Genomic DNA, 12,810 nt, shown 5'->3' with positions numbered 1-12,810 from the left:
ATTTACTTCTTGCTTTAGTTATGATTATGTTGAAGGGATGCTCATCTTGTATGGCGCTTGGATTTATGAACTCAATATTTACTTATTGCTATACACTCTTAAAAATAAAGGTGCTTTAAAAGGTTCTTCACAGCGATGCCGTAGAAGAACCATTTTTGGTTCCACAAAGAACTATTCAGTCAAAGGTTCTTTAAATAACCATCTCTTTCTTACCCTTTTATAATCTGAAGAACCTTCTTTTGAAACGAAGAACCTTTTGTGAAACAGAAAGGTTCTTCAGATGTTAAAGGTTCTTTATGGAACCATTTAGACCAAAAAGGTTCTTCTATGGCATCGTGAAGCACCTTTATTTTTAAGAGTGTACTTATGATTATGCTCATCAAGATTTTCAGTTTTAGGAGCATAAATGCTTGGGACAGATGATTTTGATTCTTGCAAATCTCTTGGTTGTGTGTTGAAAACTTAAATGTAAATGCATATTCTTCATTATTTGTCTCCTCCTTCTTTTTGCTTAATGATTCATTGAGAGTATATTCATGAATTTGGCAGACACTCCAAAATATATTTTAATACATTTTCTACACTATTTTGTACTATTTTTAATACACTTTTTATACTTTATGTAAAAAAAAGAAAATTACAATTAAAAAAATTATTATTAAATAAATTATTTTTAAATAATAATAAATAATTGTAAATGTAAATGCAATAATAAGTAAAATAAAATTAATACATTAATTTTAATAGTTTTTATTGTTTGTTTTGGCTTTACGTTAGTGACAGATAAAAGCCAATTATTTAAATTAAATAAAAAACAAAATATAAATAAATATAAGTTTTAATGCACTGATATTTTACAAGTTTAAATCAGTTTATTCTATTTCCATTATCATTAAATAAAACAAAATATAAATAATGAAGTAAAGAAAGCCATTTGTATTATTTTTATTTTAAATATTACAATTGAATTAATAAAATTAATAAATTAGTTTGAAATAAAAGCCAGTTATTTAAATTAAATAAAAAACTAAATGTACATTTCTTGTTTTAATGCAATGAAATTTTAACAGGTTAAATCATTTTATTCAATTTCCATTATTATTAAAAAATATATATAAATAATAAATTATAATTGATATATTAAAGTAAACAAAGCCATTTGTATTTGTATTATTATTATTATTATTGCCAATTAATTCATAAAATTAATAAATCACTTTTAATAATGTTAATAATTTGTTTTGGCTTTAGTTCAGTAACAGTTAGATAACAAATATATAAAATTGAAGTAAACAAAGCCATTTGTATTATTATTGTTTTATTATTACAAATTAATTCATAAAATGAATAAATTCGTTTAAAATAAAAGCCAGTTATTTAAGTTAAAAATCAAAACATAAACATTTCTTGTTTTAATGCATTGATATTTTACCAGTTTAAACCAGTTTATTAAATTCCATTATTAATAAAATAAAATATAAATAATAAAATATATTTAAAAAATGAAAGTAAACAAAGCCATTAATATTATTATTATTTTTATTATTACAGTTATAATTTATAAAACTAATAAATTAGTTTTAATCATTTTAATCATTTGTTTTGGGTTTAGTTCAGTGAAAAAAACAAGCCAATTATTTAAATTAAAAGTACATTACGTACATTATGTTACTTTTAATGATTGTATTTGTATATATATATATATATATATATATATATATACATATCTTTTTTTTTTATTAGCACGAGTTGGCTATCAGTCAAAGCCTATAAATTCTATTGTTTTGAAAGTATTTTTCGAAAAACCATCAAGTGAACATTAAGACCAAATGTCAATTAGAACACAGCAGTCTGTAGGTGTTTGTTTGTTTGTGCCATTTTGTAAGTGATTACACATTGCAGTCATTAATGACCCTCGTTTTTGACTGCAGAAACACTTTGGGAGTGAGAAATGGAGAGAGCGTGAGAGGATTCACTGCAGTCTTGAGTGTGTGGGTGGAAATATTCAGTGCCGACTGTCAGAGTTTTTTTTTCCTTTCGCTTCTGCTTCAGTTGCTTTAGACATAGAGGTGTCACGCTGATGTGTCAAAACACTAGCAGGTGGGCCAATGTGTGACTCACACTCCAGCTTCTCTCCCATCCATCCAATCACAGTGTAATTGCCAATCACGATCGTGGTAAACGGCAGCTTGACAGTAGCTGGTCGGACAGCAAGCTTAAGTCAATAAACCTTTGTTGACCTTGTATTGCATTTGAAAACAAAGTTGAGTGAGTTTTGCAGACTGATGCTCTCAGTTTAATATCTGTCGGCTGTATCAATACACAGCATTTTGCTCATCATTTTGGTCATATCGTGTGTGATAAGATCCTTAATATCTGTTGACTAGAATGAAAAGCCAGTGTCAGTTTTGTGTGGGTGGTTGAACGCTGCTGTCTGATCGCTCCACCTGCTCTGCTTTGTTTACTTTCCTCCATGACGAAGCTCTTTCACTATGGTAATGGTGTAAACAGCCTTGTCCTTCCCAGGGGTCCTGCCAAGGTGCTGCCTCTGACTCATCTACCCAGAAGGGGGTTTGTGTGTGTCTGAAAAACCATGTTTGTGGAGTTTTAATTGGGTAGTTGACAAACAACATGAACATGAACTGTTTTTATTCAGCATCAGTATTAATAGTTATGTGAAAGTATAATGAAAAGTGTGTATTTTAGATGCAGTTCCTGGTCAGTTTTCAATTTTAGTCACCTTTACTTTCCTGCAGGTTGCTTAAATAGTCCTTTTTTTAAAATAACGTATATTTCATGTAGCCTCTTTCAGTTAATATGAAAAACACATGTATAATTATACAAAACATTTATAGATGGAGTATTGCTACACTGCTACAGTTTACAATAAGGTTATAAACATTAATCTGTTAAGTGTTGCTATTGTTAATTATACAACAGTTCTTTCTGGTCCTAGAATCTGATTGGCTGAGAGGAGTGTAATATTCTATCGATATCAGAACTCCAACCGTTTTACTGTTTGTATCACTCCACTTGTGGTATTTCTCAGAGCGAGTGTCATGGCGGACGTCCAAATCCTCTATAATTTTTATAAATAGTTTTAAGAGTTTTAAGAGTTTTTTAGGTGAGAATGTAGTTGTTTAGACCTTAAATATGCGGTTTGTTAATAAGTATAATGTCTGTTTAAAAATATGCTTCAGTGTTTTCGGAAATGTGAGCTCCAGGGCGTCAGCAGCTGTTCAATGCGCATGAACCCGCCAAGAGCAGCCCTACATTGGCCAGATCTTCTGGAATTTAAGCTAGCTCTGTTGTATCAATAGTGGTTAAACATAAGATATAATTAATTTTGGGTAAATCTAATGGGCAGTCTTTGTCGTGTGGCTACTTGTGTAATATTCCTCATCTAAAACTATTAAAATAATTTTTGGTCACTGAAATGAAGCTGTAATAGTTAAATATTACATTGTAAAAATGATCATAATTTTAACAGTAAAAGACTGAAAACTTACATTACTGACAATAAAATGCAGCGTTACAATAATTTATTATAATATTATTTTTTAGTATAATTTTATTTTTCAGTTGATCTGAATGGATGCGCAGCGTACCTGTATTTGACGAACCGTAAACTCTATTGTGAAGGCACACGACTAGCCGTCGCTTTGTCTCACACACACGCAAAGAAAGACACAGAGCGAGAGAGACTTGCATACCATGCAGAATTGACACGCTACATGTAAACAATATTCTTCGTTGTATTTTCCTGACAAAATAATGGAGTTCCTATAGAATTCTTCTAGTTTTAAGAACTGCCGGTTTCTCATTGACTGGCGTTCACTTATTATCGCCCCTGTTATGATTTCAGCAAATCAGTTTGAGTGAACGCAGACAACATGATTAATATTCATGAACCCAGCAGCTCATTAATCCTTGGTGCATTTTATATTGTTATTAGTAGTAGAATTCGTAGTAGTTTTTTTAAACTTATCAGTATTATTTTTCGTTTTTTCCCTTTTGTTATAGAAACCCTAAATTACAAATAATATCTTAAGCACCACAACCAGTCGTAAGGTCAGTCAACATGGCAGAAATACATTCATACAAACATTACTGTAATTACTAAAGTTTAATGCTAAATTATCATAATGTCATATTATGATGCTTGACTGACCGATGCTAAATGTACATTCTAATATTTAAAAAACTGTGCCATTAAGGTTTTATATATATATATATATATATATATATATATATATATATTATTTATATATATAATAATATATAATGATTACAATATATATAATGATTACAATTATTAAAAGTAATTTAATGTACTTTTTTATTTAAATAATTGGCTTGTATTTTTCACTGAACTAAACCCAAAACAAATGATTAAAACAAAAGATTAAACCTAATTTATCAGTTTTATAAATTATAATTGTAATCATAAAAATAATAATAATAATAATTGTAATGCTAATAGTATATCAGATATTTAATATTAGTCTAGTGAGTAAACTAAAAATGTAATTAATTTCATTTAAATTTCATTTATTTAACATATTTAATATTGGGGCATCCAAGTTATTTGACATATATGAACATTTTTTTAAAAGGTAACACAATAGTTACTTTCCCTGGTAATTAGTTACATTAATAATGATGTTTCATAATGGTAACTCAGTTACTAACTTTTGGGAGAAGTAACTAGTAACTATAACTAATTACATGCCCAACATGTTACAAGTAACATGCCCAAGACTGCCAGTTAGTTCCCCTATATATATATGGTGAAAAACATTGTAAAATTTTACGGTAAAATACAGTTTTTGGAAGTGAAAAGGACACATAATTTACAGTGAAAACAGTCAGTTGAATTTCACAAAAATTACATTTCACATTTGATATGTTTATTCTTAATTTTTCTTAACGGTTATGTTCATTAAGGTTGTATGTTGCATCTAATATTGTTAATTAATGCTTTTGGTGTTTATCAGAGTATTACAAAGGTACTAAACAGATTTTAGAACTTCAATAGGTTGTTATGTTAACATAACGTTTCTTAATTGTAAATTAAAGTTAAATTCATACAACCTACCATATTTACTAAATAAACCTAAATAAGAAATGATAAAACACATAAAATTACTAAAAGTTAAATTAAAACTTAAATGTAAACTGAAAATGTAAAAATAAAAGCTAATTCAAAATATTATACTACAATAACGCTGAATAAATTATATCAACAAATGCTGAAAAAAACTGTTGTTTTGATAGTTCATATTACCAAATGCAGTAATGTTAACCGATTCAATCTTTTTTCAAAATTAAAATTAAAATATTGTTAGTCTTCTGAAATCATTTGCATCAAATTGATGACAATTATCCTTTTTACCATTTCCCCCCTGTGATTTACAATGTGTCTGTTTATATGTTTGTGTAAGCCTTTTATGGACTTTCAAGTGGCGGTCTGAAACCAAAACAATTCTAAATGCTTTCAACAGATTCTTTTCAAATCCATTTAACCAGCACACCAAGCTGCAGACGTTTCCTAAATACAGATTAATGCCTTTCCCCTGAATCGACTGGCCTCACTTACTAGATTACAGCACACAGGTCTAATTCATTTAATGTGTCGACGCAATAAATAAACCTCACGTTGAGTATAATTACAAAGACTCATGATCAATACTGCCCTACATCCCGGAGATGAGGGAAACAAAAGGGGTCTGGAGAGATAACCTTCCAAATTAATTTGACTTCACGTGTATTATTTCTGTCCTTGTGTGCTCAGTTATTGTGTTAGGGTCTTCTTTTATGTTACTGCCGCTCTAATTCACTTTTTCCCGTGTGTTTCAGGTGTTTGTGGATGCTGTGGGGCCCTGAGACCCCGTTACAAGAGGCTGGTGGATAACATCTTTCCTGAAGACCCTGAGGTAAGGTCAGATGAAATAAAAGCAGCTGAGCCAGAGAAAGGGACGCTTCACTAGGTTTCTAGTGGTTATCAGTCATCAGTGATCAATGCAGTGATGTAGACATAGGCTTTCAGTGGTGACATTCATTCGTTTTAGAGCCACTGTGGCGTAGCATGCTCGCCTGATTGCGTGCAGCTGTTTTTACACACAAGTTGTCTGTTTCAGCGATTTTCATACTGAGGTTTGGAAAATTTGAGAGAAAATAAATATCATTTACAAAATGCATTTAAAAAAAAAAAAAGATCATTCTAATATGCTGATTTATTATCAGTGCTGGAAACAGTTGTGCTGCTTAATATTTTTTTGGAACCTGTATTACTTTTTTCAGGATTCTTTGATCAATAAAAGGTTAAAAAGAACAGCATTTATTTAAAATAGAAAGGTTTTCTAACAATATACACTACTGTTCAAATGTTTGGGGTCAGTAAATTTTGATTCTTCCTTTTTTTTAAAGAAATTAATACTTTTATTAACCAAGGATGTGTTAAATTAATAAAAAGTGATAGCACAGATTTACATCATTGGATAATTATTATATTAGATATATTTTCAATAAATGCTGTTTTTTTAACTTGTTATTCATAAAAGAATCCTGAAAAAAGAATCATAGGTTCCAAAAAATATATAAAAATATTTGGCAGCACAACTGTTTCCAACATTGATAATTCTAATAATAAATCAGCATATTAGAATGATTTATGAAGGATCATGTGACACTGAAGTAACACATAAGTAACAGCTGAGGAAAATTCAGCTTTGCATCACAGGAATAAATTCTATTTTAAAGTATATTAAAATAAAAAACATTATTTTATATTGTAATAATATTTTGCAATATTACAGGTTTTTTTTTTCTTATAATGTTTTTATCAAATAAAACATTATAAGTCTTACTCATCCCAAACTTTTGAGCGGTAGTATATATATATATATATGTGTGTGTGTGTGTGTGTGTGTGTGTGTGTGTGTGTGTGTGTGTATGTGTGTGTGTATATATATATATATATATATATACACACTACCGTTCAAAAGTTTGGGGTCAGTAAGACTTGTAATAGTCTTTAAAGAAGTCTCTTATGCTCATCAAGGCTGCATTTATTTGATTAAAAATATAGAAAAAAAACAGTAATATTGTAAAATATTTTTACAATATAAAATAATGTTTTTTATTTTAACATACTTTAAAATAGAATTTATTCCTGTGATGAAAAGCTGAATTTTTATCAGCTGTTACTCCAGTCTTAAGTGTCACATGATCCTTCAGAAATCATTCTAATATGCGGATTTATTATTAGAATGATCAATGTTGGATAATATCAACAGTTGTGCTGCCAAATATTTTTTGGAACCTGTGATTTTTTTTTTTTTTTTTTTTTTTTTTCAGGATTCTTTCATGAATAACAAGTTTAAAAAGTACAGTGTTTATTCAAAATATAAATATTTTATAACAATGTAAATTATTTATTATTAACTTTTAATAAACTTTTAATTATTAACTTAATACATCCTTGGTGAATAAAAGCATTAATTTATTAAAAAAAAAAAGAAACAATAAAAATGTACTGACCCCAAACTTTTGAACGGTAGTGTATATGATTAAAAAGTTTATTTTTTTATTTGTATTTAATTTAGATAAAAATTAATATAAAATGCTAGTAATAAAGGTAGCACTTTTTTATTTCATCATTCATCAATAGTACTCCAATAATCTTTATTTACTTTAATTACTTTAACTATTTAACTAAAAAAATAATAATTATTATTATTATATTTATATATATATATATATATATATATATATGCCACTATTTTAACTAATTCCTTTGAATTACACCAAAAATTGTTGTCTAATGTTCTAATATTTGGCAGGAAAAAACATTCAAAATTGGTGTTATATTTGATAATACTATAAAATTAATTCAAAGAGTAAAATAAAAAATGCACTGATAATTTAGTGCAAAGTATAAATTAAATAATGTTCCAGTTTGCAAATAAAAGCCTATTACTTAATTTTAGATTTAAAGTATTTCACAACAAAACTAGAAAGAATCTGTATTAGGATCTGTATTAGACTCAGAACAGAAGATAAATCCTCTATGGAAGATTCCTTTTGGGTAGAGGACAGTTTAAAATGACATTTTATGGTTCATTTTTCTTTTTCTGTCCATCTCTAATAGGCCTCTTTTCAATGTTCTCTTGCTCTCTGTCTACCTCTCTTGTCTTTTTGTGTGAAGGACGGTTTGGTGAAAGCTAACATGGAGAAGCTTACTTTTTACGCCTTGTCTGCTCCGGAGAAACTAGACCGTATCGGTGCCTACCTGTCAGAGAGACTATCCAGAGACGTTGCCCGGCATAGATATGGGTATAAACAAAAACTAGGAGAAAGTGCAGTGATTATTTCTGTCTGGCTCTGTGATTTATACCTGCTATAAAAATCTGTGATCATCATTAAGCAGTATAATGTTTGTGTGTGTGTCTCTCAGGTATGTTTGTATTGCTATGGAGGCCTTGGACCAGCTACTGATGGCCTGTCACTGTCAGAGCATAAACCTTTTTGTAGAGAGTTTCCTTACTATGGTGCGCAAGCTGCTGGAGGCAGACAAACCCAATTTACAGATCCTGGGCACTAACTCAGTGAGTGAAATTTACTGCTTTTACTCTCTAGTGAAATTCACTTACAGACCATATTGATGTAGTTACAGATTTAGAACGACATGTAAAAATTATCACTTGATAAATCTACCTTGAGTCAGGCGTTTCTGCAGAACAGAGAGAAATGTAGCTGCTGGGTTCAGGTGTCAGTCTTGTAGTGATCTTGAAGGATCAGACGAGAACTAAGAAGTTTCAAAAGCTCAATCCGCTAAATTAGAGTGCAAGGATGTGACATTTTGGCTTCACCTCAATCAAACACATCCAAACCATATTAAATATAAAACCCTCCTTGCCAGTCGAGTCCCCACAGTGTCACCTCTTATAAAATTACTGCTACTTTCCATCTAGTTCAGTTCAGTTACACATTAAGAATTAATACAGTAAAAATAGTAATATTGTGAATTATTATTACAATTTAACCATTTAACTGTCACAACCATTTTTGAACATAGACGTGAAAGTGCACTATCCGAAGTTCACTTCCAGAACAAAAATTTACAGATAATGTACTCACCCCCTTGTCATCCAAGATGTTCATGTCTTTCTTTCCTCAGTCGTAAAGAAATTATGTTTTTTGAGGAAAACATCAGCATTTCAGCATTTTTCTCCATATAGTGGACTTCTATGGTGCCCTGAGTTTGAACTTCCAAAAGGCAGTTTAAATGCAGCAAACGATCCCAAACGTGGTTGTAAACGATCCCAGCTGGAAGTTCAAACTCGGGGCACCATATCAGTCCATTATATGGAGAAAAATGCTGAAATGTTTTCCTCAAAAAACATAATTTCTTTACGACCGAAGAAAGAAAGACATGAACATCTTGGATGACAAGGGGGTGAGTACATTATCTGTAAATTCTTGTTCTGGAAGTGGGCTCCTCCTTTAAGTTGTTATAATTCATGAACAAATACATTTTCTAATATGATCTTGAAGTAACATTTTGATGGTAATGCAATGTCAGATATTCTAAAACATGATGAGGCAAAAAGGCAATGAAAAAAATACTTTTGGTGACAAAAAGGTTCTGTTATGATGTAGATTTTTGAGGTGCACTCTTGTCATAAATTATTCAATTACTGTTCCTACATAATTTGTAACAAAAAACAGTGGTAAAATATCTATTTAGGAGTCTTAGACCTTTTCAGCGACATATAGCTTGTCATGATTTAATTAGAATTTAATTATATTATAGTGAAGTAAACTCAGGCACCCCTCTGAGGGGACGGGTGACAGTTAAAAGGTTAAAAGAACAGTTTGTTTATTTCAGTATATTTTAAAAAGTAATTTATTGCTGTGATGTCAAAGCTGAATTTTATGGAAGCCAGTTACTGCCACTGAATAAAAAATGTAGAAAGGTAATTGTGACTTTTTATCTCACAATTCTTACTTTTTTATTGTAAGTGTGTGTTTACATTCCACAATTCAGATGTTTTTTTCTTAGAACTGTGAGATATAAACTCGCAACTTAGAGTCATAAAGTCAGAATTTTGAAATGTAAAGAGTTATAAAGTCAAAACTGCGAGACATAAACTTGCACTTTATGAGAAATGAGTCAGAATTTCAAGATATAAATTCACAATGCTGCCTTTTTTTTTGGTCAGAATTTCAAGTTTATAGCTCGCAATTGTGCATTTTTTTCCTCACAATTGTCAGTTTATATCTCACATTTCTGACTTTATACCACGCAATTGTGAGTTAAGTCAGAATTTTGAGATATAAACTCGCAATTCTGAGAACATATCAGTCTTTTTTTTCCCCTCAGAGTTAAACATTATTGCAATTGCAAGTTTATATCTCACAATTCAGAGAAAAAAAGTCAGAATTGCAAGATATTAACTGGCAATAGTGAGAAAAAAAATCTAAATAGCGAGATACAAACTTGCATTTGCAAAAAAAAAAGTCAGATTTGCGAGTTTTTATCTTGCAATTCTGACTTCAAATCAAAGATTTCTATTTAAAATAAATGCTGTTCTTGCTTTTTTTACAGTGTAGTTGTATGCAACTATTTTAACTATTTTCTTTTTACAGTTTCGGAATGGTATTTATTAGAAAAGTGATACACAGATAAGTTAAAATTGCACTAAAATGTTTATGTAATATTCTAATATTGGGCTTTAAAAAAGTAAAAAAAAAAAATTTTAATTTTTTAAATTTTACTAAATTAAATTAAATTTTACCTTAATTTATTAAAATTGGTGTTATATATGATAATACTATAAAATACATTAAAAGAGTAAAATAAAATACAAAAAAAGCATTGATAATTTAATGCAAAGTATAAATTAAATAATTTTCCAGTTTACAAATAAAAGCCTATTATTTAATTGTTTTTATTTAATTATTTAATATTTAAAGCACAAAACTGGAAAGTATTTGAATCTGTTTTTCTTCTGAATGAGACAAGCTTAAGAATCTGTGTTAGGATCTGCATTAATTTTGTGTACTTTTTTCTGCACATTTATTGTGTTTAAACTCCTTTTTACGTTTTTTGTGTTGTACTTTATTTGATTAATTCTGTATTTAAATATTGCACCGAATCCAGTACCCCATGTCAGATCTTCCCATTTACCTGAAATACACAGGCCATCTTCATTCAATACAGTCCCACTCCAGCTAATGCTGTTTCATTTTACATGACAGGCTTTCAAAACACAGATGAATTCATCCTCTGTGCAGTAATGTGAAACCTCAACATGGTCCCTGAAAGCTTTCCAGCAGCCCAACTCACATGCTTATGGGAATATAGAGAGTTCTGAACTTCACAACCGCTCACATCTGATGCTTCTGAAATATAAGGGCTTAAAGATTAAAAAGAGATTACTTTCACAGATAGAGGCCAGATGGGGCAGGGCTTAAAGCGTGTTGCCCACAAATGTTGAAAGCTGCGTGCATGTTTACTGAATTTATGGGTTATGCCGAATTTTCATCTGAGTTTAACAGCATGACGGTACTTTGTAGGTTTTGTGTTGGTGTGATACTCAGTGTGGTCAGTAGTAGCACATTGGATAACTGCTGCTAATCTGAAATCTTCAGATATCCTAATAAGGAAGATCTGTTGTAGTGTAACGTACATTAACCGCATAAATACAGATTAACATACTTTGCAGCAGTGGTTCTCAACTGCTTTTGTTTTAAGACTAGAAACGATGTCTTGAAACACTGAATGGCACAGGCCCATCAATGTAACTAGTTACATCAATGTAACTATCTAAAGGGGCATTTAGAAACTATCTAAATGCCCCTTTTAGATAGTTTCATGTTCTTGGCAGCCAATAATTCACCAAACAAAACATGTTGTGGCAAAAACCATTATTTAATTAAGCAGTGTCTTGGGTCTGCCTGCTTAGCTTCAATAAAGTAACAGGTGAATTTGCACCAAAATACTGTAGAGTTTGATTAGACTACGGTCTTTGACATCAACAACAAAATAGGGAACTTTTCTCTTCCCATGAAGACAGATAGTTGCATTTTATTTTTTGCATTTAAGCATTGTTTTCCCCTTGCGAGCTAATGTTTGGGACACAACCGTTGATCTATAATATAGATTTATATACATCGGTGGTTACAACCTGCTAATGAAGAGCCACTGCCTTACAAGACAGGATGTTGTATTATAAACCATTAAACTCACTGTATTTAGTCCATAGAGGATGTGATACCATGTAAAACGGAAAATTCTGTACATACTGTACGTGGGGTATTTTAATTACATTTAACCATGCACTTAACTGTAACCCAACCCTTAGCTAACCGTACCTCAAATTCATTAGCAGTAAATGTAGGAGTGTTCCAGAACAACGTAGTTTCACAGTAAATTCATGATCTTGTAGGTATGTAATGTAAGTACATAGTAGTTAAGAAGATAGTTAACCCAAAAAATTACCTTCGTTCATCTTCACAACACAAATTAAGGTACTTTTGATGAAATCCGAGAGATTTCTGACCCTGTACTCTCATGAACACCTGTCAAAGACTGACACAGAAGAGAAGAAATTAAATAAAGTTGTTTTATTTGTTTTCTTTTTGCACAAAAAGTATTCTTGTAGCTTTATAACATTACGGTTGAACCACTGATGTCACATGGACTATTTTAACAATGTCCTCACTACCTTTCTGGGTTGCTTTCTATGCAGAATCTGAAAGCGCTCAGATTTCATCAGAAATATCTTCATTTGTGTTCTGAAG

The 12,810-nt window shown here is 30.4% G+C and overlaps 1 protein-coding gene across 3 annotated transcripts in view; it reads left to right on the top strand.

Annotated features, from left to right (window-relative positions):
* efr3ba (EFR3 homolog Ba (S. cerevisiae)) overlaps nt 1-12,810 on the top strand; it is a 31,907-nt gene that overhangs the window by 4,421 nt on the left and 14,676 nt on the right. For all 3 annotated transcript variants that reach the window (XM_051133717.1, XM_051133720.1, XM_051133719.1), the window contains exons 2-4: nt 5,860-5,936; nt 8,210-8,337; nt 8,459-8,609. In XM_051133717.1, the coding sequence (XP_050989674.1) occupies nt 5,860-5,936; nt 8,210-8,337; nt 8,459-8,609 (356 nt within the window). The remainder of the gene's footprint in view (nt 1-5,859; nt 5,937-8,209; nt 8,338-8,458; nt 8,610-12,810) is intronic.

The sequence above is a fragment of the Labeo rohita genome, chromosome 17, assembly GCF_022985175.1.
Source record: "Labeo rohita strain BAU-BD-2019 chromosome 17, IGBB_LRoh.1.0, whole genome shotgun sequence".
Lineage (NCBI taxonomy): Eukaryota > Metazoa > Chordata > Actinopteri > Cypriniformes > Cyprinidae > Labeo > Labeo rohita.
This window is presented reverse-complemented; position numbering and strand designations above follow the sequence as displayed.